The 23,940-nt window shown below is 39.4% G+C and overlaps 1 protein-coding gene and 1 long non-coding RNA gene across 2 annotated transcripts in view; both read right to left on the bottom strand.

The window, feature by feature from the left end:
* Nucleotides 1–9,425, bottom strand: part of LOC138747263 (myosin-16-like) — a 65,969-nt gene extending 56,544 nt beyond the window's left edge. Inside the window, exons 1-5 of the mRNA XM_069906325.1 lie at nucleotides 9,169–9,425; nucleotides 6,803–6,946; nucleotides 5,339–5,495; nucleotides 3,867–3,894; nucleotides 13–109 (exon numbers count right to left, since the gene is read on the bottom strand). Coding sequence (XP_069762426.1) covers nucleotides 13–109; nucleotides 3,867–3,894; nucleotides 5,339–5,495; nucleotides 6,803–6,946; nucleotides 9,169–9,372 — 630 coding nt within the window. The 5' untranslated portion in view covers nucleotides 9,373–9,425. The remainder of the gene's footprint in view (nucleotides 1–12; nucleotides 110–3,866; nucleotides 3,895–5,338; nucleotides 5,496–6,802; nucleotides 6,947–9,168) is intronic.
* A 1,948-nt stretch (nucleotides 9,426–11,373) lies between these two features.
* LOC138747212 (uncharacterized) overlaps nucleotides 11,374–23,940 on the bottom strand; it is a 44,441-nt gene continuing 31,874 nt past the window's right edge. Inside the window, exons 3-4 of the long non-coding RNA XR_011347373.1 lie at nucleotides 13,050–13,186; nucleotides 11,374–11,558 (exon numbers count right to left, since the gene is read on the bottom strand). This is a non-coding gene — a long non-coding RNA (uncharacterized lncRNA). The remainder of the gene's footprint in view (nucleotides 11,559–13,049; nucleotides 13,187–23,940) is intronic.

Below are 23,940 nucleotides of genomic sequence, written 5' to 3'. Positions count from 1 at the left end.
TTTCAAACTTACCTTCACTTCAGCTGTAGTCGACTTAGTGGCCCCCATATTGGCAAAATACTGGATAACTTTCTTGGTGTTTTCAGTCTTCCCGGCACCGGATTCTCCGCTGAGTGTGGAAAAATCATTTTTAGATGATCAGCGATTTTTTTTTTCAAGCTATTTGAAATATAGATTCCCTTGCAATATTGAAGTCTGCAATTTTTTGTGACCAGTTTAATGCTAAACTCACAAATATAACAGAAATTTTCACCAATACATTCCTATATGTATTGTTCTGCATCACGTAATCTTCACTACGTTTCACATAGATCTGTCCCATGTCTGGTGGGGTCTGGTTGCTGTCTGATCTGTTGTGTCTTTCCAGCACCTCTGTCGTGACAAAGACACTTCCTTTGGGCCATATAAGTAATTTCACATTTTCCTGTTAAGGAAGACTAATGTCAAGTACTCTAACCAGCTTGCACAAGATTGATTGAGTCTAATGATCAACTGTTCCAGTTATTTCAGTGAGATCAGCTCAAGTTCAATCTGGATACAATATCAGGATGGAATTTTAATGGGAATTTAGTCTAACAATCTACAATATATTAACACTTTACAATTCTGCTGCGATATTAGTCGTCATTAGAAACCTCCTGACATGGAGTAAAACACGGAAGTCTGCAGATGCTATGATTGTAGTAAAAACATACAGAAATGCCGGAGGAGTCAACTGGTCTCAGCATTCATAAGAGGTAAAGAAATATTACTGACATTTTGGGCCTGAATCCTTCTTCAAAAAGCAGACAGGAATCTCAATAAAGCTTGAGAGAGAAAAGCAGAAGACTGGGAGGGGGAGGATCCCAGTCCAACAAACAAAAGTTGTTAATTGAATATGACAAGAGGTAAGGTGAGAATTGATTCGGTATGTCACCAAAAACTCAAAAGCTTCTACAGGTGTACCGTGGAGAGCATTCTGGTTGGTTGTATCACTGCCTGGTATGGAGGCGCCAACTCTCAGGACAAGAATAAACTCCAGAGGGTTGTTAACTCAGCCTGCGACATCACAGGCACCAGATTCCACTCCGTCTAGGGCATCTACATGAGGTAGTGTCTTAAAATAGCAGCCTCTATCCTCAAAGACCCCCACCACCCAGGCCACACCCTCTTCACTCTGCTACCATTGGGGAAAAGGTACAGGAGCCTAAAGACAAGCCCTCAACAGCACAAGGACAGCTTCTTCCCCACTGCCATCAGATTCCTGAATGATCAATGAACCAAAGATTTATAGTAATGTAAGATGGTTAGAATATGTATGTTTCCACTGTGGATACTGCTGCAAAAACATCAACTTTCCTGACTTGCTCAGGACAATAAATTCTGATTCTGATTTTAGCTATGTGAAAGGAGTCTGAGGGAAAAGGAAAGAGGGAAAGAGGGAGACAAACAGACAGAACTAGAGGAAAGGAAACAAGGGGACGAAGGTAGGGGGTGGGAGGATATTTAATGGAAACGTCGTTGCTGATGCCATCAGCTTGGAGGGTGCCAAGATGTAAGATGAGATGATGTTCCTTCAATTTGTCTGGCAGTGCATGAAACCAGACATGTCAGCAAGGGAATGGGGTGGGGAATTGAAATGAGTGCCCATTAGGAGATCCACGCCAATGATGTGCACAGAGCCAGTGAGATCATCTCTACATTGGAGAGACTGAGAGCAGACTGGGAGATCGCTTCATTGAGCACCTCAACTCGGTCTGCTGCAATAGCATAGATCTCCCAGTGGTCAGCCATTTCAATGCTTTCTCCCATTCGCTTGCTGACGTCAGCCCATGGTCTCATGCAGTGCCAGACTGAGACCACCTGCAAATTGGAGGAACAAAACCTTATTTTTCATTTTGGGCTCCCTCTAACCGGACAGCATTAACATTGACTTCTCTGGTTTCTGTTAAAACCCCATCCTTCATCTTTGTCCCCCTGTCTCCTTTCCTCTCTCTCTCTCTCCTTCCCTTTTCCCTCTGTCTCCTTTCGCAGAGCCAAAATCATTCCTCACCTTTCCTTTTATCATACCCAATTAACAACTTTTGTTATTTGGTCTGGACTCCTCCCCCTCCCATTCTTCCACCTTTCTCCATCAGTCTTTATCGAAACGCCTACCAGGTTTTTGCTTATACCTTGAAAAAGGGCTCAGGCCCGAAATGTCAGGAGTACATCTTTGCCTCTTATGGGTTCTGCGAGGCTGGCTGAGTTCCTCCAACTTCCTGTCATGATTCTGTGACATTGGGTAATGCCGGGAGGTGAGGCTAACTTTTCATAATGCAGCAAAATTCACTTGAATTACTTTTTTTTTCAGAGAGCAACATATTACCTGCTATTCAGTCTTACGACTGCTGGTGGCACTAAATGGCTGATGATCATTTGACCAAATCACATCTATTGTTTCTTTCCTTACAAATTGATTATGCTTCCCAATATTGTTCATTAAAATATACTCATATCCTTGGTGATAGATGAGTAATAAAAACTTCTGTTTGCTTGTTCTAAGTGCCCATTAGTTACTATGCAAGTGTAAAACACAAAAATGCTGGAGAAATTCAGCAGGTCACACAGTATCCACAGAAAGAAAAAGTCAATCCTTCCCGATGAAGTATGTCTGTATGTATCTGGTTGTGGTCTACATGTTTTGCCCCGAGCACTGGAGAACACTGTTTCGTCAGATTGTAGTTGTGCAATCAGCTGACAACAAACTTGACTTGAAACATCGGCTGCTTTTTTTAACTTCCTGTGGATGCTGAGTTTTTCCAGCACTTTTGGGTGTTGCGCTGGACCCTGGCATCTTGCTTAACTGCAGGTACACTGTGCAAGTGACTGTTGTGAAAAGGGTGCAGAAAGTAAAGAACAGAGGAGAAGGGAAAAAATAGGAAACACAGAGACAGCTGTCGCATCACTTTGACAATAATTAAAAACAGACTTGGATGAAAACCCATTGAAATTTACAGAAATCAGTAAGGGATCAAAGTGACAGAATGACAGACATCAGGCTCCTGTGGATTCTTCATCACCAAGGACACCTGTACCCAATAGATATCTTGTGTGGGGTTCCATGGTCAATTTGTTAAGCCAGCTTCCCTGCTCCTTTACTTGCTGAACATTTCCACAATTTTGTGCTTTTATTTCATATTTTTGGCATCTGAAGTTTAAAAAAAAAACTTTTAACTGCTGAGTCAACTATCTGAGAAATTAACAAATGTATGCGCAGGAGTTGAAGTAAGAGTTAACCTTCAGGAAAGGATTTCCTGGAATTTACAGTATGATCCCTTGGTTCTGGATAATTGAGATGAATGGATTAATTAATTTCATTTCAAGGATCCTTTATTGTCACATAATAATACATTACCAACTGAGATGGATTTTATCATCTAAAAAGCTTTAAAAAGTATACGTTTTCATTATGTTTTGTACTGTTTTAATTGTATCATATTGTGTTGGTGCCACTAGGAATAATTTACTTGCCTTGCAAAAACAAATAGGCCTAGATAACCTACCATTATTGAACAATATCTGGAGACTATATTTCTCTAAGTTATTATGATATTATTTCTGTGAAACACCCTCCGCTAACTGCATGTGTCTATGCCTGGGTTAGAAATGCATTTAGCCGCAAGGACTACAGGATACATCAGCGAAGATGGTCTTGTCATTGTCTCCATGTACCCTAAACAAATTAAGAACCATCCTTCGATTCACTCGGATGATCTCCATAATATTCACAAGCAAATTCTTGTCTACATTCATACATACTATTTTATGGGATCTTTGTTGGCTTGTATTTATTTGCTGTTGATTATATGGTGGAAAAAAACAGATCAACATAAATAGATACGTACGTGATGAGCATTGATTGGTTTTCACGCTCTGCAAAAGGATAAGAAAACCAATTAATAAAAATGCACCATATCAGGCTCGGACTATTATATGAGATCATCGACAAAGATTAAAGATTACAGCATTGAATCAGTAATGCTGTGCTTGCCTGCTTAAAATATCAGCATCCCTTCAGGATCATTCTCAAACAACTCATGAAATCCAGGCGGGAGAATGATGAAAATGATGCAATGGCTTACTCTGGTCAAAATGCTGCTGAGATCAACGTTCGGCGGTTTTGAAATCTACGTTAGATTTTCTTTCCTATAGTTCCCATACATTGTGAAAGAGTTTGTTTCCCCATGCGTTTAAACAACTCCTAAATTATCTGAGGAGATCAGCAAGTTATTAGCTTGATTTCTGCTGACCGAATAGCAACAATCTGGTACCTTCCCTACTCCCCATTTTATAAATGAAGCCCCACAGAATAACCTACTTAAAAGGCCTAAGAATTTAAGAAAAAGGTACAGCAGGAGCCACAATGTTACTGTGGTATTTAACAGCGATCATTTGTACCTCTCATGCTAATTCTTTTAATTGATACATCTTATTTCTTTAAATGGCTGCAACTGTGATAGCGAATGTGTCTGTACATGTGAATAGATCCAACTGTGCAAAGGTGAATATTCACAGTGATTCCTGCTTTGCCATCAGGGAGTGTAGAATAAACACTGAGATTCATTTAGACCTGAGAGATAGAAGAAAAGGAGAGACATACTGGGAAAGCAGGAGAGATCCAGTGGGAGGAGCTGTGAGAGCTCAGAATGAAACAGAAGAGGAGGAAAACAGAAAATTAAAAAGGGAAAGAGTAAATGACCCAATGATTTTGAGCAACTAGAAATTTGAACACTGAAATTATCCCAGATTGTTCTACCTGAAGTCAATAATATGTACCCAGGCAGCTCAGCTTCCATTTAGAATCAACACTATTCCTTCTAATTTGCATGCAGAATAAAATGTGACACTACTACTTCCTGTTAGAAGTGAAATGATTTGTGGACAAATCACCTGAACTGTTGGAAGTAACTGGATTGATCTTACCCAAGGTAATTCTCCCCTGATATGTGCATTTTGCTGGAGAAATAATCTAGTTTTTATCTAGTTCATTTAGCTGATAAAGACCCTTTCTAAGTGGACTGGTTAGGCTATTTGCTGTCCTCTGTTACTTAAACAGACTCTGTTTGCTAAGTAAATGGCTGGTTTGCTGTACATCCTGTCATAAGATCAGTCCTGCCTCCAATTCCTGCTGTAAACAGAGCTTCTGTTAAAAGTTTGCCAGCCTTTTCCATAAAAAATTGAAACTTGGATTTATTAAAATAAGCGTGCAGAAATATGAACGTGGTAAGTTGCATCGATTACGACAAGGTGTACGAAGATTAAATGCTGAATATTCTCAATACTTTGAAACTTGGGGTCTCATCTATTTGTTTCTTACCCATGAGCATATCGTGATAGGCGTTGTCTGAGATGGAGAAAAGATGAGGAGGCATCTCATTGCGTTTCTTGCCCTTGTACATATTAGCCACTCTGGAGCCATAAATGGGCAGCCACTTGTAGGGGTTCACAGTTACACAAAACAACCCAGAATATGTCTGCAAGGATTAAAATCAACCAGAATTGCATGAGAATGTGGGTGCATTTAATAAAACATCAATACTTCATTAATCTAATTTGAGTCTTCACAAAACATTCAGTGAACATCCCATACAGACCTGAGGATACATGCTTATTACAATGGAGGAACAAAATCTTCCTTTAATATAATACCTTTCATGACTTCAAAATACTTCCCAGCCAATTGAAATTGTTAATGTTGTAATTCAGCCCATGTGTGGTCACAAAAAAACCCCACAATGACAGCCATAAGATCTCGACCAAATGATGGATAAACCTTGACTTGAATGATCATGGTTTTCTGAAGTAATCATAGGCCTCAGTTTACGGTCTTAAAATTATTATCTCCGAGAGCAAGGCACTCCCCCTATACTGCCTTACACATTAGCCAAAATTGGGTCTCTGGAGCAGAAATTGAATTGATCACAGATGAGAGTACAACTCACTGAACTATGGCTGATACCTCTGTTTATTTTACCCAACGCTCTTGTATGCTCAGCTGGAATGAACCTGATCCTTGGGTCTGGGACATCTGCTCTGGAGTGGTCCAATATCATGTATTCATATCAGGCTACCACTTCTTTTATAAGCTTTGTATCATAAACAACTCTTAAAGCACAATTTGTTAAAATCTACCCAACTGTTCATTCTAATCCATCTTCATCTCTTAGCAGTCTTGGTTTCACATCTCCACCAACCTCTATCAGAATTTATATAGTTCTTCTACATTTCACATTTCTTTATGATATAGATTCTGTTCTCCTTCAGTGAACAATAATATAATATATAATATGAGCTCAGACTGTAGCCAATTCATGATTATATAAGGGTGGGCTTCCTGTTGCCTTCTTCAGTTGAAGTATCTGTATTAGATGGGTAACCCTGACCATTGATCAGTAGATTCATCTGCCCAGGGTTTTTCGTTTTACAACCATAAATTCCAATTTGTAGAATCTGTTTGTAAAAACCATCCACCATTTGCAGTTCATGGCTTCATGTGACCCTGATTAGGAGGCTAAACAGGTACTACACCTTGCCCAAGGGTGATCTGTAGGCTATTGGACAGAAGGAGGCCTTATACCTACGTTTGTTGAGCTACACTATTTTTTTTGGGGGGTCCAGATTAATTGATCTGCCTTCATGTCTGGCTGTTGATTTTTTTCTTTTATCTTTCATTCATAATTATCTTCCTTTTCTCTAACCGTCCATTAAGATTGTCGTCCCTTCACGTTGCTCTCTTCTGAAGGTACACAGGTTAAAAGATGAGGGTGACTGTAAGACTTACGTAGATTCGCATGTTGACATAGCGGTCACGCAGATTCATAAGGACGCTGGCCTCATTGAGGAAGGTCAGATTGGCCATGTCAGTGGCTTGATAAAATTTAGGTGGATTCATTTGCTGAGCAAAATCCTTCTTCATAGTCACAGTCTGAAAAATAAATCAACACATTGACAGAATTTAATTCTACATTAAATATAATATTTTATGGTATAATTTTAGAAGAGTTATTTAACAAAAGGTTGCCTATCTACAATTGATCTATTTTTTCCTCTCTGCAGATGTTGCCTGACAAGTTTAGCATACCCAATAATTTTTGGTTTAATTTCACATTTCCAGTATCTGTAGTGTTTTTTTTTCCTTTTTGATTATAATGTATCATGGAACAACTCCTCATTGGCACAAATCATCTCAAATCTCTATGCGACAGCATTTAATTTCCAGGGAATATTTTGGAATGTTAATTGTTCGATCCATCTCGTTATTTTTCTGGCCACCTTTTCTTCATCCACTCTTGGTCAAAACATTTCCATTCTCTGAAACTAATGTTAAACACTGGTTCTCCAGCTTAAAAAAAAACTTTGCAATGAACTTAATTCTATTTGCAAATGAAAGATGTAATAAAATCAGTCTTTCTCACCAAAATAAACAACTGACAGGTAAAGTCTATTGCTATTAAATGTATTCTTCCACCTTTCTGTTTAGATTATGGTCATAAATTAATGAGATTGATGATCATATGATTTAGGGAATTAAAACAAGGCATATTTTCAGTCATTAAAAAATATAGAAATACAGGATTTTTATTCTTTACCTCAATTTATTCCCAAGTCTTGTTATACTAATGTCACTTCTGATATGGAATGAATGTTATGCATTGACTTAAGATAATTTCAGGAATACTGTAAACTCTCAACAGGATTCTTTTTGGCTGAAGCTTATTTTATATGCAGATACACACAGAGCAAAGATCCTAAGGAGAAGACAGGAAGTAATTTGATTGGCCATGTGTCTTATGTCTACACAGGAAACCTTTGATTTTAAATTTCTCCCATTAAAGGACACAACTATTGTCTGATAATTCTCGTGTCTTTTGTCTCGATCACACCACAAAGAAGATTATTCCTGCCATTTAACTACAGTGTAAACATAGAGCAAGTTCTATGTAAAAAGTAATGACTCCTAGTATCTGTCCTGAATTTTTCTTTACTGTTTGGTATGTCAGTCCCTAGAATTGAAAAGTGTTACTTTTGTGATTAAGGCACCTTTATATTTTAAAATAACTCAAAACAGAAGGACAAACCAGAAGGATTAATGGTTGGTTACCATGATCAGAGGAACCTTGGGGTCCAAATCCATATGTCCCTCAAGGTCGCTGCGCAGGTTGATAGGATAGTTAAGAAGGTCTATGAGATGCTGGACTTCATTATTGGGGGATTGAGTTCAGGAGTAGAGAGGTCATGTTGCAGCTCTACAAATTTCTGTTAAGACCACACTTGGAGACGTGTTCGGTTCTGGTCACCTCATTATAGGAAGGATGTGGGAGCTATGGAGAGCATGCATTGGAGAATTACCAGGTTGTTGCCTGGATTGGAAAACAAGTCTTATGAGGCCAGGTTAGCAAAGCTGGGACCTTTTTCCTTGGAGCATAGAAGGATGAGAGGAGACTTGATAGAGGTCTACAAGATTATGAGAAGCATGGATAGGGTGGACAGCCACCACCTGTTTCCCAGGGCAGCAAGCAGCAGAGGATACATGTACAAAGTGAAGGGAGGGAAATTTCAGGGAGACATCAGGGGTAAGTTTTTTACACAGAGAGTTGTGGGTGCCTGGAATGCCTTGCCAGGGATATGGTGGAGGCTGAAATATTAGGGTAATTTAAGAGACTTTTAGACAGGCACATGGATGGAAGAATAATGGAGAGTTACAGGGTAGGGTGGGTTTAGTGCTTTTTTTAAAGGAATATATGGGTAGGCAGAACATTGAGGGCCGAAGGGCCTGTACTGTGCTGTAGTGTTCTATGCTCTTAAACAGTTGCCTTTCATTCAACATGCTTGAATATACAACTGTTTCCATGGCAATATTTATTTGTATTGCTGGTTGAAGGAAGGTTAAGTAGCATCTGGAAGTTCCTCTTAATATTTATTTTGCCCTTATGTCTACACTAATCCCAACAAGCTGAATTATTTTGAAGGATGCAACTCATGGCTCTTGCAGTGACTTCTGAAGAAGAAATTTGGAAATTGCAACCATTCCAGCCTTCTTTTACAATCATAGAACCATCAGGTGAAAGATGTAGTAATACAACAAAATATTATGAGAAACAAATACTTCTTTCCTTGAACAAATATGGCACAATAACTTCCACTTACTGTATTCCTGACTGTTTTCACGGTGACTTGATCATCTTTCTCAGACTGGATCTCTCCTTCAATAAAACCCTCCTTTTCATCCTTGACCCAGCAGGACTTTTTGATGTCATAGGGCTTCTTCAAAAATTCGAGTTTCTCCTTTTCAGAAGGAGCCAGGAAAGGCATGGGATCAACATTGTCTCCACAGTCTCCTTTGCCTTTCATTTTGAATTCAAATTGGCTGTAGAGTACTAACTCGAGAAGAACAGAGAACTCCCTCTGAGATTGCAAGAGAAGACAAACCCAGATAAGGGGAAACAGGTCAGAAACAAAGGATTCTAGAGTACAGCAGCCTTTCAACCCGCTGCCATATGACTACCCAAGGTGCCTACTGCTGCCTCTTTCAATTTAGTGGATTGTAGAGAGGTTACAAAGGTTGAGGAAGTTTGGTCATTGAACTTCAAAAAATTAAATCAGGAGGAGGCGAGTAAAACCAGAAATCTAAAATCTTGTGTTTGGTGTTAACGACTAAAACAATACTTGTATCTCTTGGTCTCTGAAGGCTCAGAATTTAGTCCAAACTGCCAAAAGTACAGCCGCCAGCAGTGAAACAATTGGAATCCAGAGAGACAAGAAGTCAGTATTGGATAAGTGTTGAGCTCTGGAAGGCTTCTTGAGATTGTATAGATGGAGAGGCTGTGGGGGTGAGAGCAAGTCCTTGGAGGGATTTTAAAACAAGATGAAGAATTTTAACATGCAAGTATTGTTGGAGGGAAAATCAGTGTAAGGGTAACTCAGACATGTAGTGGAGTGATGGATGAATATGTGATTGTTAAGGTAGAAGATGGGAGATCGTCCATGTGTTTGTCCTGAGATACCACTGGCACGGATGAAGGTTTCAGCAGAAATTCAAAATGAGGTGATATTGCAGTGGTGTAAAGGAGCATTTTAGTTTCAGTAAAGTCACTCACATGTCAAGCACAAAAGTAAGGCTGCGAAGAGCCTAGTTTAACATCTGATGGAAATAGTGGACAGAAAGCATTGTTGCAGCAGAAACCTTCAAAAAAATGAATTCAGTTTTCTACCTAATTAGTTTCAAGATATGTCAACTGGACCAATATGAGATGTGAGAACATTTGTGTTATATCAATGACAGTGAGTATCTATAAGGTATCATCATTCATTTGAAACCATGTGTTCTCCATTCAAAACTCCTCCTAAAGCATTCTCTTTCAAGCATGAACAGCCCTTTATAAATTTCACCATTTTTTAATCATCTTTTTTCTCTATCCTTTAAAGTGTCCTGAGCTACTTTCCCGTCCTCAGATCTAACAACTTTTCTATTTAAAATGTAAATATCGAGGACGGTAGCAGGCCCTTCCGGCCCATGCTGCTCAAATACTCCAATTAACCTACAACCCCATATGTTTTGAAGGGTGGGAGGAAACCGGAGCATCTGGAGGAAACCCACAAAGACACGAGCGCAGGATTAAAACAGCGCAGGATTTGAACCCAGGTTGTGGGCTCTGTAATAGAGATGCACCACACTCACCATATCGCAAACCATTGTTAAAAATGTTTTAATTATCCCCACTAAGTGGTTCATTTAAAATAAAATATTTAATAATACTTTGCAGCTATTAAGCAAAAAGTGATTCAATAATCATGGCTGATCAACAGGGAGATAAAATAATGATATAAAGAGATTTCATAAAAAATTATTATGCTTAAGTAATGTTATAAAACAGAAATGAACATACATGTGTTTTTAACAGAAGACATTTTTTAACAATCCTCAAAAATTCCGGCAAAGAGCTCAAGAATTCTCTTTGCACTCCACATCCTTTGAAAGAGATATCTATTGTACCAATTTCCCAGTTTCACCTTCAGCTCTGCATTTTTATTTTCATTTTAAATATTTATCCAATCTCTTTTTAAAAGTTACAATAGAATCTGCTTTAGTCGCTGCATTTTACACTGTAGCAACACATTATGCAAAACACCCTCATCTTACAGAAGGCTCATTTGCTACATGAGAATTTACAAGAAAACTTCTTTATGGAAAGTGTTTTGCTCCAGATTAATCCAACTGGTAAATCTCACTTGACAGTGATGATACTTTCTTGCTTGAAAAAGATGGTTTTTCAAACATTTGAATGGGTAAAGGAATGAATACATCTATAAACTTACCACTAGAACTGTTGTTACCACATTACTTACCAGACACAGGGGCAGAAGCTGCTGCGACAGTCTTTTTGGAATTTGCCTTTTATATTTCACATAATCTCCTGAGCAAGCAAAAATCATGAAGTAAAGGTTCCTTTACTTGGCATTCATTGGCTAATCCTGATCCCCAGTGTATGGTGCAGTTAATAGCCTATTTCTTGGGAATTCTGCAGTCCAATTCATGTCTGTATAAGGGACAGAGAACAGGTGTTAACCTGCAGACTGTATATACTTAATACATAGGCGATAGAGTTTCGGCATTGCTTGAAGGAAACACTGATGAAGAAAGTAGTTATTTTAAAAAAAGTTTCATTCATGATGCGTTTCTAAAAGAAAAACTAGGTTAGCAAAATATTTTTCTCTGAGCCACGTTTTTGTTTATTCACTGTAACTAAACTGCAGGTTGAATTCTATATTTCACACTTCCTTTATCACACTAAAAAGAGAAGAAATGTCAATACATAAGCAAATATTTGCCACCTGGCCTATTTTACATTAAAATACAGTATCTCAGTGTCCAGGCCTCATTAAGCATATTAACGTAATGTACAAACATATCATTGCTCTTTATTCTGATGTATAAAGAGAGAGAGAGCATAATATAACTCTAATAGGATTGGAATATTAAAGTTAAAATATGTGTCGAGAGGGGGGGTCATTCTAATCATCCTACTTTCCCACATCTCCAAACATGCTACCTTTTGCATCTAAATAATGTCACAACCTGTTAAACCAATACAATAAGAATGACCCAATTCTGATTGAGAAGGTCAGAGGAGTGGGAGGGGCAAATGTTCTACGGGTTCAGCAAGAGTGCAGAAGACCTAACCCATTAGGCTCTATATTTTAAATCCCAAGATTTGGGGTTAGGTCAGGGCTACAGGCTGAGCAATTGGCAATTGGGAAATTAAGCCCAGGAACTGAAAGCTGGGTCATATCGAGAAGGTGGTGAGTGAGGGAGAGAATCTCTCAGGCTTGTTCTCCTTCTGTTTCCCCACCACATCACCTAATGTTATGTCCCTAAGGACCTCCATATGAATCGTTTCCCAAATTGAAGCAGCAGCAAACTGCTCCCATACCCCTGTTCACTTTGTGCTTAAGGGAATATCACTCAGTGATAGCATGTGGGTATTTTCTCCAGGGTGAGAGCTTAGCTAGGAACTCAGTGGGAAGGATATTGTAGGAAAAAACAAGGTGTGGAAAAGGTGAAGACGAAAGAGAAAGGTTAGGTCTTCGGTGCTGGGAAAGAATTTGGAGCCATGTGACAGGGTGGAGGAATGAGTCATAAGATGGAGAGGCCAAGGGAGGTTGCAAAAATGAGGGAATACACTTGCAGAGAAGAGATTCTAGTTTCAAGAGGATGAAGGCTGAGGAGGGGGGGGGGGGTCAAGGGAGGCCCTAGTTTGGGGGAGGCAGCAGAAGGAAATAACGTGTGTGTGTGTGTGTGTGTGTGTGTGTGTGTTTTTGTGAGTGTCCAGGCTCCACTTGATGACATTGTGTGAGTGGTAATCTCCATGTAGTTAAACCTTGTCTTTAGTCACAGGATGTAAACCTCATTCTGTTACATCTGGTTGTAACAGCTATGCCACATCAAAAAAAAGTTATGCACAGGCAACTTTCACTCGTCAGGACCAGAACCATCAAGAACTCCATTGACAATCCTAGTATAAACAAACCTGAATGTCATTCAGTTTAGTCGTCCTTAGTCCATCTCAAGAGAAGTAAGGCCCGATGCTGAGATTTTCCTGCCACTGTGCAGTGTCCTATTGAACCACACCTCAGTTAGTTCAGTTCAATCATTGCCACATTAGAGCTGCAGGAGAAAACAATGGTTTAAATGTCAGAGCATGTTGTTGGTCAATTCCATCAATCCTTTTTCCAATCAGTCCGTGGCACTGAAGGCATCGTGGGATGATCCATAATGTAAATATAACTGAGTCCCAGAGGTAGGAAGGACTACATTTCTTTGTTAAAAAAGTCATCTTTGCAAATAATACTTTATTGGTCATATTTTTGGTGAGCAATTTTCAATGTTATTTTTGGAAAACTTAAGCTGACATTTCCAATTTTTTACCTTTTAAACCAACGTGGCTCCCTTTCAGTAACTCTTTTTCCTTGAACATAATTTGGAGTTTCAAGCAAAGAAAACACTTAGAGTCATGACAAATGTCTGCAAGCGGCATAATTAGCAAATGAAGAACTATCATTTCAGATTTGTTCAAGGATTGTTCAGATTCAGATTTATTGTCAGAGTTCATACATGACATCACATACAACCCTGAGATTCTTTGTCCTGTGGGTGAAGCAGAATTACCACTTATTGGTAGAGCAAAAAAAAAAATAATATATTGAGTCTCAAGTCTTGCAGTTTGCTGATCAGTTTTGAAGGGCTGGTGGTGCCGAACTAAAGTCAATAAAAAGCATCCTGACAAATGCATCTTTGCCATCCAGGTGTTCCAATGCTTTGAGTAGTGCCAGTGAGATGGCATCTGCTATAGGCCTTTTGCTACGATAGGCAAACTGGAACAGATCCATGTCGTCGCTCAAACAGGAGCTGATATGCTGCAACACCAGCCCTTCAAAACACTTCATCACGGTTGATGCAAGTAGTACCAGTCAATAGTCATTAAGGCGGGTTACTATACTCTTCTTGGGCACTGGTATGATTGACGCCTGTTTGAAATTATCCGCCAAAAAAGGCAAATATAAGTCTTCCTACTGAAGTGCTATTAAAATAATGCAATGAATTAATTTATAGTGACACCAAAATTCTCAGAAATGTAAATCAGAAACAGGGGAAACAGAATTTCATCATTAAAGCAATTAATAACTACCTACAATAAAACAATTTAAGGTTCTTTCTTTGAAGCATGTTTGCAGAACAAGTATGAAATTGTCCATGATTTTTTTTGCCATACTGAAGCTGATGGACTGGTAATTTCCCATAATGCTGTATGATTTTCAAACACAATTTTAATGAATCCTGATCACTATATGAGAAATTAAGAAAAAAAGGAAATAAATGACAAGAATTGGGCTATTCAGCTTTTCTGTGGTTTAAGATCATTACTGTCCTTTTCCTTCAACTCCATCTTTTTACATCAGCCTCATATTCCCCAACTTCAATTGCACACAAAAAAATCTGTTGATCTCAGAAAATTGAAAACCACAAATGAAGTTATTGTATGGTAATAATTGTTAAAATAGCATTACAAGTGTACAGCAAGAGCATTTCTGTAAGGAAAGTTAGAAATGATTTCAATTTTGGTTTCAGATTTATTGTCAGAATACATAAATCAGATCACATACACCCCTGAGATTATTTTTCCTGCAGGCGAGGCAAAACTACCACTTTCTGGTAGTGCAGAAAAAACTGTAGACATCGTGCACATGTAAATAAATAGAACTCTAAACGGATAACAAAATGTAAACAATCTGACTGTGCAATACGGACAGAATTTTAAAAAATCAATAAAGTGCAAAAGTAAGAGTCCTTAAATGAATCCCTGATTGAGTTTGTTGTTGAGATGGAGGGATAGCAGTTCTTCCTGAACCTGATGGTGCGAGTCGTGTGTCACCTGATCCTCTTCCCTGATGGTAGCAGTGAGAAGAAACTGCGTGCTGGGTTGTGTGGATCACTGATATTTTGCTGTTGGTCTCCAATGGCAGTGTTCCCTGTAGATGTTCTCGATGGTAGGAAGGGTTTAACCTGTTATGTCCTGGGCTATGTCTACTACCTTTTGGAGGTATGCTCAGGAGTATCCCCATACCAGACCGAGATGCAGGTGGCCTGTACACTTTCCATGACACATCTAGAAATTTTCCAGGGTTTCTGATGTCATACCAAACCTCTGCAAATTCCTTAGGAAGTCGAGGTGCAGACGTGCTTTCTTCATGATGCCATTAGTGTGTTGTATCCAAGGAACATCCTCCAAGATAGTGACTTCCAAGAACTTAAATTTGCTCACCCTCTCCACATCTGATTCTCCCAATGATCTCTAGATCGTATGGTTTTTTTCCCTTCCTGGTTTTGGTGACAACGACTGCGAGGTTGTGGATGGTGTCAAGTTTTCAATCTCCATCATCACCTTATGCATTGTCTTCAAGTCGAGGTGTTGCACGTCATCTTTGATGTGGTCCATGGAGATGGTCACTCAAACTGCTAGTTGCCCAAATAATGTTCATTAATCAGATAGCATATTATTGGTTGGGGTCGCTACCGACAGACGGCTGACTTAATTATTCCCCATATCAAATCAGTAAAATCCAATTTCCATTTCAGTAGACATCAGAGTTGAAAGTTTAAACTGATAATCCTCTTTGCTTGTGTGGATGTTATTCACATCCTATCATAAACTATTGATGGCAAAAATAGAATGAACTGATAATTAATTTGAAAAGGATCAAAATTCGACATTTTGGTCTTATTGGAAATGTATATGAGATTTATTTTACTCTTCCATCAGTTTCCAGATTCATTTACCACCAGGAACTGGATCTTACCTCACTGAGCATTGTGAAGAAAAGTATGTGTTGTAGTGTAACCAAAGAATTGCCATTTTAGTGTTGTGGGAGCTGAAAATAAATGTAGAAAACTGACAATGTAAAAATGTGTACTTTCTACTTATTTATGTCCTTTTTTAAAACAGCTGCAAATGGAAGGTGTCTGATTTTTCAAAAGTTCTTCTTCCAATCTAGCACATATACAAAAAAAACCCCAGACCCTCTTGGGCTTTAAGAAATAGCTGCAGCACATACAAACATTTGATGCTGGAATTAAAAACCTCGTGTGACGCATTGCAAGACTAAAATTATATTAACCATTAACCAAGGATGCTGATTGGTCTGCTTGCCATTCCTTACAAGGACATTGCCACACCGGAGAATTCCCAAGTCAATTACTCTCTTCCCACTCTGCCCTTCTCCACCAAATTGAGTTGAGTTAATGACCTCTGAAGTTTACTTTTTTATTAAGTTATTGCTTGTCTATGAGAATGGGTAATGTATAAAGAGGGATTACAGACAGCAGCATATGTTTCATTCTCCCCTGAATATCACAGCTTCAATGAACAATTTACAAGAAGATTCTTTTATTTGTTTAAAACGATCTATTCCAAGAGCATTCGAACAGACTGTAAAACCATGGCAGTCTCACGATCTGCTTTGTGACTCACAGCAACCTTTTGCTTGCTTAATGAGATTCTATACTCTGGACAGTTGCCAAATGTGTATGAAAACTATTCAGAATTGTGAATTGAATCTAATGGATTCCCGTTAGTCTGAATTTGGCAGGTGAGGTTGATGAGGCAGTGAAGGATATCTTAAAGGATTTTTAGATAGCAAACAAAAGCAAATAAGTTAAATGTTTACAGTTACCTTTTCTATCTAATTTTGAGCACCGTATTTAGGGAAGGATGCATGTCCAAGTGTTTGGAGGCAGTGTTGAGTAAATGGACACTCATAAGTCACCATGATGAGTAGATTAATTTTGTGGGAAGAGTGGGGAAGTTAGGATGTTCTTCCTCAGGGAAGGGAATAGATAGATCCAAGATTCAAAGACATTTTGCTTGTCAGTGAAATCCTCTTGCATTGGTGGTGACATCTCTGATGATCTAGCATGGAAGAGCTCGTCCTAGGAGCAGATGGAGGAATTGAGAGAAAAGAATGCAATCCTTACAGGGGGCAGGGTGAGAAGAGGTGTAGTCAAGGTCGCTGTGAGAGTTGGTGGGTTTTGTTAGGTCTGCTTTGTTCATGAATGAGTGAGTCAAGCACCAGACTGAGTCGAAATCAAAGTTTTTTGTTCTTTATTGCCGGATTGTAACACTTGCAACTAACAGTGTTAGTTGGAGAAGGCGCATTCTGCCGTTATCAGAAAATGGTGTTTTTTATATACCTTAGGATACGTACTTAGTAAATTATCATACCATGACATTGTCCAATGAATAAACTGTTGCTGTCCCTCTCTGCTAGCCTCCTGCACATCAATTTGTCATCCCCACTCTTATCTTGAGAGTACAAGGTCACAACTGCATCTTGTTACAGCCCAGCACTGGGAGACTCCCTCTACATTCCAGCTCATGATGTTTTTACCTAACAGTTTGTGTAAGATGTCTAGTGCATAGAAAATAGAACACTACAGCATGGTACAGGCCCTTCGGTCCTCGATGCTGCATCGATTCATATATTCCTTAAAAAAGTGTACAAAACCCACCCTACCACATAATCCTCTATTTTTCTTTCATCCATGTGCCTGTCTAAGAGTCTCGTAAATACCCCTCATGTTTCAGCCTCCACCACCAACCCAGGCAAGGCATTCCAGGTACCCACAACTCTCTGCATAAAAAAGCTTACCCCTGATGTCTCCCCTAAACATCACTCCTTTAACTTTGCACATATGTCCTCTGGTGTTTGCTATTCTTACCCAGGGAAACATGTGCTGGCTGTCCACCCTATCTATGCCTTTCATAAGTCTCCTCTTATCCATCTACACTCCAAAGAGAAAAGTCCCAGCTCTGCTAACCTTTTCAATCTAGACAACAATCTCCTAATTCTCCTCTGCACCCTCTCCATAGCTTCCACATCCTTCCTATAATGAGGCAACCAGAACTGAACACAATTCTCTGAGTGTGGTCTTACCAGAGATTTGTAGAGTTGTAACATGACCTCTCAATTCCTGAGCTCAATCCCCCTAAGAATGAATTCCATCATCCCATTGGCCCTCTTAACTATCCTATCAATCTGTGTGGTGACCTTGAGGGATGTATGGATTTGAACCCTAAGGTCCCTCTGTTTATCTACACTCTAAAGTAACTGACCATTAACCCTGTACTCAGTCTTCTGGTTAGTTCTTCCAAAATGCATCATCTCACATTTATCAGGATTGAACTCCATTTTCCACTTTTCTGCCCAACTCTGCATCCTGTCTCTATCCTCTTGTAACCTTCATCACCCTACAGCCCCATCTACAACTCCTCGAACCTTCATGTCATCCGCAAACTTACTGACCCATCCTTCTGTCTCATCATCCATATTATTTACAAATATCACAAAGGGGTCCCAGAACAGATCCTTGCGGCATGCTACTAGTCACCGACCTCCAGGTAGCATACTTTCCTCTCAATACTACTCTCTGTTTTCTTCCTACAAGCCAGTTTTTTTTATCTTCACACCCAAGGTTCTACTGATCCTGTGCCTCATGACTTTCTGGTTGAGTTTCTCATGGGGGACCTTGTCAAATGCCTTGCTAAAATCCACGTAGACCACTCTACCCTCATCAATTTCTTTTGTTATCTCCTCAAAAAACTGAATTAGGCTCGTGAAGCATGAGCTTTCCTTCACAAAGCCATGCTGAGTGTCCTTGAGTAGACCGCACTTCTCCATATGCTCATAGATCTTATCCTTAAGAATCTACTCCAATTGTTTGCAAACCACTGACATAAGACTCACCAGTCTATAATTCCCAGGATTCTCCCTATTACCTTTTTAAACAAGGGGACTACATTTGCCATTCTCCAATCCTTCAGCACCTCCCCTGCAGCCAAAGAGGATTCAAAGATCATAGCTACTGCCCCAGCTATCTCTTCTCTCACTTCCCACAGCAACCTGGGGTATATCACGTCTTGCCCCAGGGACTTAGCAATCTTGATGTTTTTAAGAAGATCCTCTTCTTTAATGTCCACTCTGTCCCCACACAAACCTGTTCTATTTGACCTCACCCTGATCAAGGTCCTTTTCTCTTGTGAATACTGAAGCAAAGTATTGATTTAGGTCCTCCCTAACCTCCTCCACCTGCAGGGACATGTTGCCTCCTTTATCCTTTAACAGCCCCAGCTTCATTCTCGACATCCTTATGTTCTTCACATTCTCCTTAATCCTACATGCCAAGGCCTTCTCATGCCTCCTTGATCCTTTCTTAATTTCCTTCCTGAGCCCTTTGGTCCCAAAATGGAGACAAAAAGATTGAAAAAGGGGAGAGTGTGGCTAGAGATGGGCCATGTGAATTTGAGGTCAGGGTGGAAGTTGGCAACAAAATGAATGAAGTCGATGACCTTATCATTGGTGCATAAGGCAGCACCAAACTAGTCATCGATGTAGTAGCGGAAGAGTTGAGGGGCCTTGCCTGTGTAGGCTTGTAACATCGTCTGCTCCATGTAGCCAACAAAAAGCCAGGTTTAGCTGGGGTTCATGTGGGAACCCATAGCTCCCCTTTTGACTTGGAGAAAGTGGAATGATTTATTGAAGGTGAAGACAGGTTCTGCCTGCCAGAACAAGTTGGTGGTGGATGGGTACTGGTTGAGTGCATTGTTGAGAAAGAAACCTTCGGTATGGGGGACGGAGGCGTATAGAGATTGGTTGTCCATGGTAAAGATGAGACAGTTAAGTTTAGAGAACTTGCTGAAGTGATGGAGGGCATGTGAAGTATTGAGGATGTAGGTGGGGAGGGATTGGACCAGGGAGGACAAAATGGAGTTGAAGTAAGTTGAGTTCACTGGGGCAGGGGCTCAGAAAAGGAATGGGACTGCCGGGACAGTTCAGTTTGTGGATTGGGGTAGGAGGTAGAAACAGGCTGTGCAGGGTTAGGAAACAATGAGAACGAAGCCTGTATTAGGGAGATGTTCAGAAGTGATGAGTTCAGAGATAGTGCACGATATAGTGGTTTGATGAGTTTTGGTGGGGTTGTGTTGAAGGTAAATAAGAAGAGGTGTCTGTATGTTGTCATCTAGCTTCAGCCAGATAGAGGTCCATGCACCAAACCATCACATCACCACCCTTCTCTGATTGCATCACGGTCTGATATAGGGACACCAATACCGCTGAGTGCAAAGCTCTGCAAAAAGTGGTTGTCACAGCCCAGGGCATCACAGGCAAAACCTTCCCCACCATCAAGAACATCTACAGGGAACACTGCCGTCGGAGAGCACTAGCAATCATCAAGGATCCACACCACCCAGCACACACTCTGTTCTCGCTGCTGCCATCAGGAAAGAGGTACAGGTGCCATAAGACTCGCACCTCCAGATTCAGGAACAGCTGCTACCCTTCCACCAACACACTTGTAACGGATTTGTGTTAATCTTTAAAGTTAAAATCTTTAGTTATAAAATACACATTTCTTAGTATAGAGTTAAAATATATTTCTAGTGAGGGAATTATGGGTGGATTCAGGGTTATACAGAGACACCACAGACCTTTACGCACAGAAGTCAGTTCAGTATTGCAGCGTCTGGAAAACAGAGCCATAAAACTGAATAAGTGTTCTTGAATGAAACTCAAGTACCATGTGTGGTTCTTAAAAGTATTTTTTGTGTACATTCAGCATTATTCCGGCAGCTGTTTCAAAACCTTAAGTACCATTGGGATGACCTGAGCCTGACTTTACAGAGTCAGAAGTTTGTGGATGTGAAGAGGTCATCTATCATAGGTTGTGTTTTGGATAGAAATGAAACTGAAACAATAGTGATGTCAGGTCATATGTTTTCAGAGAAACATAAATGAAGAGAGAGACATTTTGAACGAGTTGGAAGAAACCATACCTCCTGTGAATACAGGATTACCTTCTTTGTCAAGATAAAAAGTAAAGTTTCAAAATCCTTTGAATAGGATCTGTGTTATTAACAGAAGGTACAGCCAGTGGTAATTTGAAAGAAAATAGCCAGTCGGACTGCTCTTTTAAAAAAAGAGAGGCAGCCTCATTTGTGTCCTGAGGAATGGTCACTTTTGATTAAGAAGTTTGAAATCAGTGGAAAACAGACTCCATAACTCTTAGGCAAGATAAGATGGAGTTTGTGAAATCACTCGTATGAAGGAACATTGCTCTGAAAGACAACTTATCAAAAGAATTGTGAGTTTAAGGAGATCTGAAGATATAATGTTTAAAAGTGCTTCATAATTACTTCTGAACTGTGATTTAAAAAGATCATTAAGTTCAACAAGATGTTTTAAATTGAACTTTAAAATTGACTTTTTTTAGAATCAATCTTAAACTGTAATAGTTTGGAATATAATCTCTCTCTCTCTCTCTCCCTCACACACACACACACACACACACATAGTGGAGTTTAAGATAGAGTTAAGTTTAGAAAAGTTATGTTATTAATAGTTTAATAAAAATTATTATTTTGAATTTACCACTGTCTGGTGAATTTTCCATTGTTGTTCCTTCGTTAGTACTAATTAGATTTTATTAGCTTGTAACACACTCCTCAACCACAAACTCAATCAGGGACTCATTTAAGGACTTTTACTTTTGCATTTTATTGATTTTTAAAATTCTCTCTGTATTGCATAGTCAGTTTGTTTACACTACCTCCTTTTTTTTGTTTTCTTTATCTTGCACTATTTTTATTTATTTTTAAATATAGTTTATAGAAATATTTGCTCTGTGACGCTGCCGTAAAACAATGAATTTCACGACATGTTCATGATAATAAATTCTAATTCTGAATTACTTCAGAGGTTCTACTCAAGTAAAATATACAGGAATGTCATTTTATCCACCTACATCCGAATAATGACATTTTTAGACACAAAGATCAAGTCACAAATGCTAAAATTAATTAATCCTTTCAATAATATTAAGAGACATTTATGAATTAAAGATTTAATACACAAAAGTGTTGGAGAAATTTAGCAGATCACTCAGCATTCTTTCTGGTAGAGACATAACCAACGTTTCATGACTCAGCCATTCATCAAGGAATGAGCAAAAGGCAGGCAGGTGTCTGAATAAAATGGGAGGGAAGGGGCAGGAGGAGCAGCACAGGCAAGAGGTCAAAGGTGGATATAGTTGGGAGGGCAGAAGAAAAAAAATGCCCTGATGTGATAGGGGAATGGAATAGCTCTCTGAATGGAGAGGGAAGGGGGTGGAGAGCTGGATGAAAGGAAACAGAGGGATGGAGGGGGAAGAGAGAGGGAGAGAGAGAGAGTGGGGGGGGGGAGGGAGGGGGAGGGATGGGGTGGGGCCTAACATAAATCAAAGAAGTCAATGTTGATGCCATCCAGTTGTAGAGTGCCTAGATAGAATATTAGGTGCTATTCCTCCAATTTGTGGGTGACCTTGAAATTATGGATATTGTAAAGGTTAAATTGGATTTCAAGCTCGCAAAGCAGTTCTGTTTGTGGCTTTCTGGCTGCTGTTTAATATATTTTTATGCTTTCTCCTATCAACATCTAAGAGCCAAGTTTACAGCTGGTTTCTCAGCCATGTTAGAGAGATATAGATGCTCAGTTAGTTCTTTTGTTCTGTAAAATGGAGGGAACAGAAAAGCTCCAACAATTTCTATTGACCATCTAACAATGTTTTGACATATTGCAACAATGTATAGCAACTGATAATGACATTAACAATATTTAATATTGTTTAATAATCTTTGGAAAACTGAACTTAGCTTTAGTATGAATTTGTTTGAACGAGTCATAGACAACAACATTCTGATATCCTCCAAGCAACCATAAATGAAAGTAGTCACTACAATTAAGTTAATAGAAAATGAATAAAGTCAATAGAAAGTTGGAAATTGCATTTGGAAGCTGCATTAGAGCACTTCGAACTCAAGGAGCCACAATTGTCAACTGCAGCATCAAGGCCATTGGAAGTGATAAACCTTACTTCTGGATTCCTTATGTGTATTTATTGCAAGTCAGAACACAGTTTGGAGAAACTGCTGCTTGTCCTTTGAGGACTGTTTTGGTTTTGGAGATATTGTTTTGCATGTTTGATGCCTGAGTGCGAAGGTCAGCTGAATGGATAATATGGCAGCCGCTGCTGAAGCTGTTGCCCCTGAGGAGCTACGTGTCGAGAAAATGAAGGTCATGGAACTTAAAGAAGAATTACAATGTGAGAGATTAGATTCAAGTGGAGACAAAACTACTCTCAAGCAAGACTGAAAGAGGCAATCGAAAGAGAGAAGGTTACGGCTCTTGGAACACAAATCCATGGAATTACAGAAAAAAACATCAATAGAATTTAAGAGTAGCCACTTGGAATTGTTTGAAGGTGTGTCACAAGATTGTGGTGTGAAAGATGAGTAATCGAGAGTGGAGACAGTCAGATATTAAGGTGACACCTGAAAGAGAGGATGATATACGACCAGGTGGTCAAACACTGGAAGCAGGAGAAGCAAGAAAAGTTCTACAACAAGTCCTGCATTTCAAGTACTGCATCTACATGTTTAAAGATTTGGGTGGACGTGGCAGCTCTTGAAGCAGAAAAACTTCAAAATCAATTGGGCTTAGAAGAACAGGAAGAAGAGATAAGGAGGTGGAGATAAGGAGGTAAGAGATAAGGATGGGAGCAGTTAGGGAGAGAAGAGGAGCAGCTGCAGATGGAAAAGGAGCAGCTAAGGATGGAGGAGGTGCAGCTAAAAAAAAACAAAAGGATCAATGGCTTGGATACAAAAATTGCTGTTTATTAGGCCAGGGCGAGGGTACAAGAAGGGTTAGAGGTATCTGGTGTTTGAAGTAATTTATTTAAAGCATCTAACATTTTGGAGTCATGTTTTGAAGTACAACAACAAAAAAAGAGAAAATATTTAATACCAAGTAAAAGCCAGTTGCACGGTTACAAGA

This window comes from Narcine bancroftii, chromosome 12 (assembly GCF_036971445.1).
Source record: "Narcine bancroftii isolate sNarBan1 chromosome 12, sNarBan1.hap1, whole genome shotgun sequence".
In the NCBI taxonomy this organism is placed as follows: Eukaryota; Metazoa; Chordata; class Chondrichthyes; order Torpediniformes; family Narcinidae; genus Narcine; species Narcine bancroftii.
This window is presented reverse-complemented; position numbering and strand designations above follow the sequence as displayed.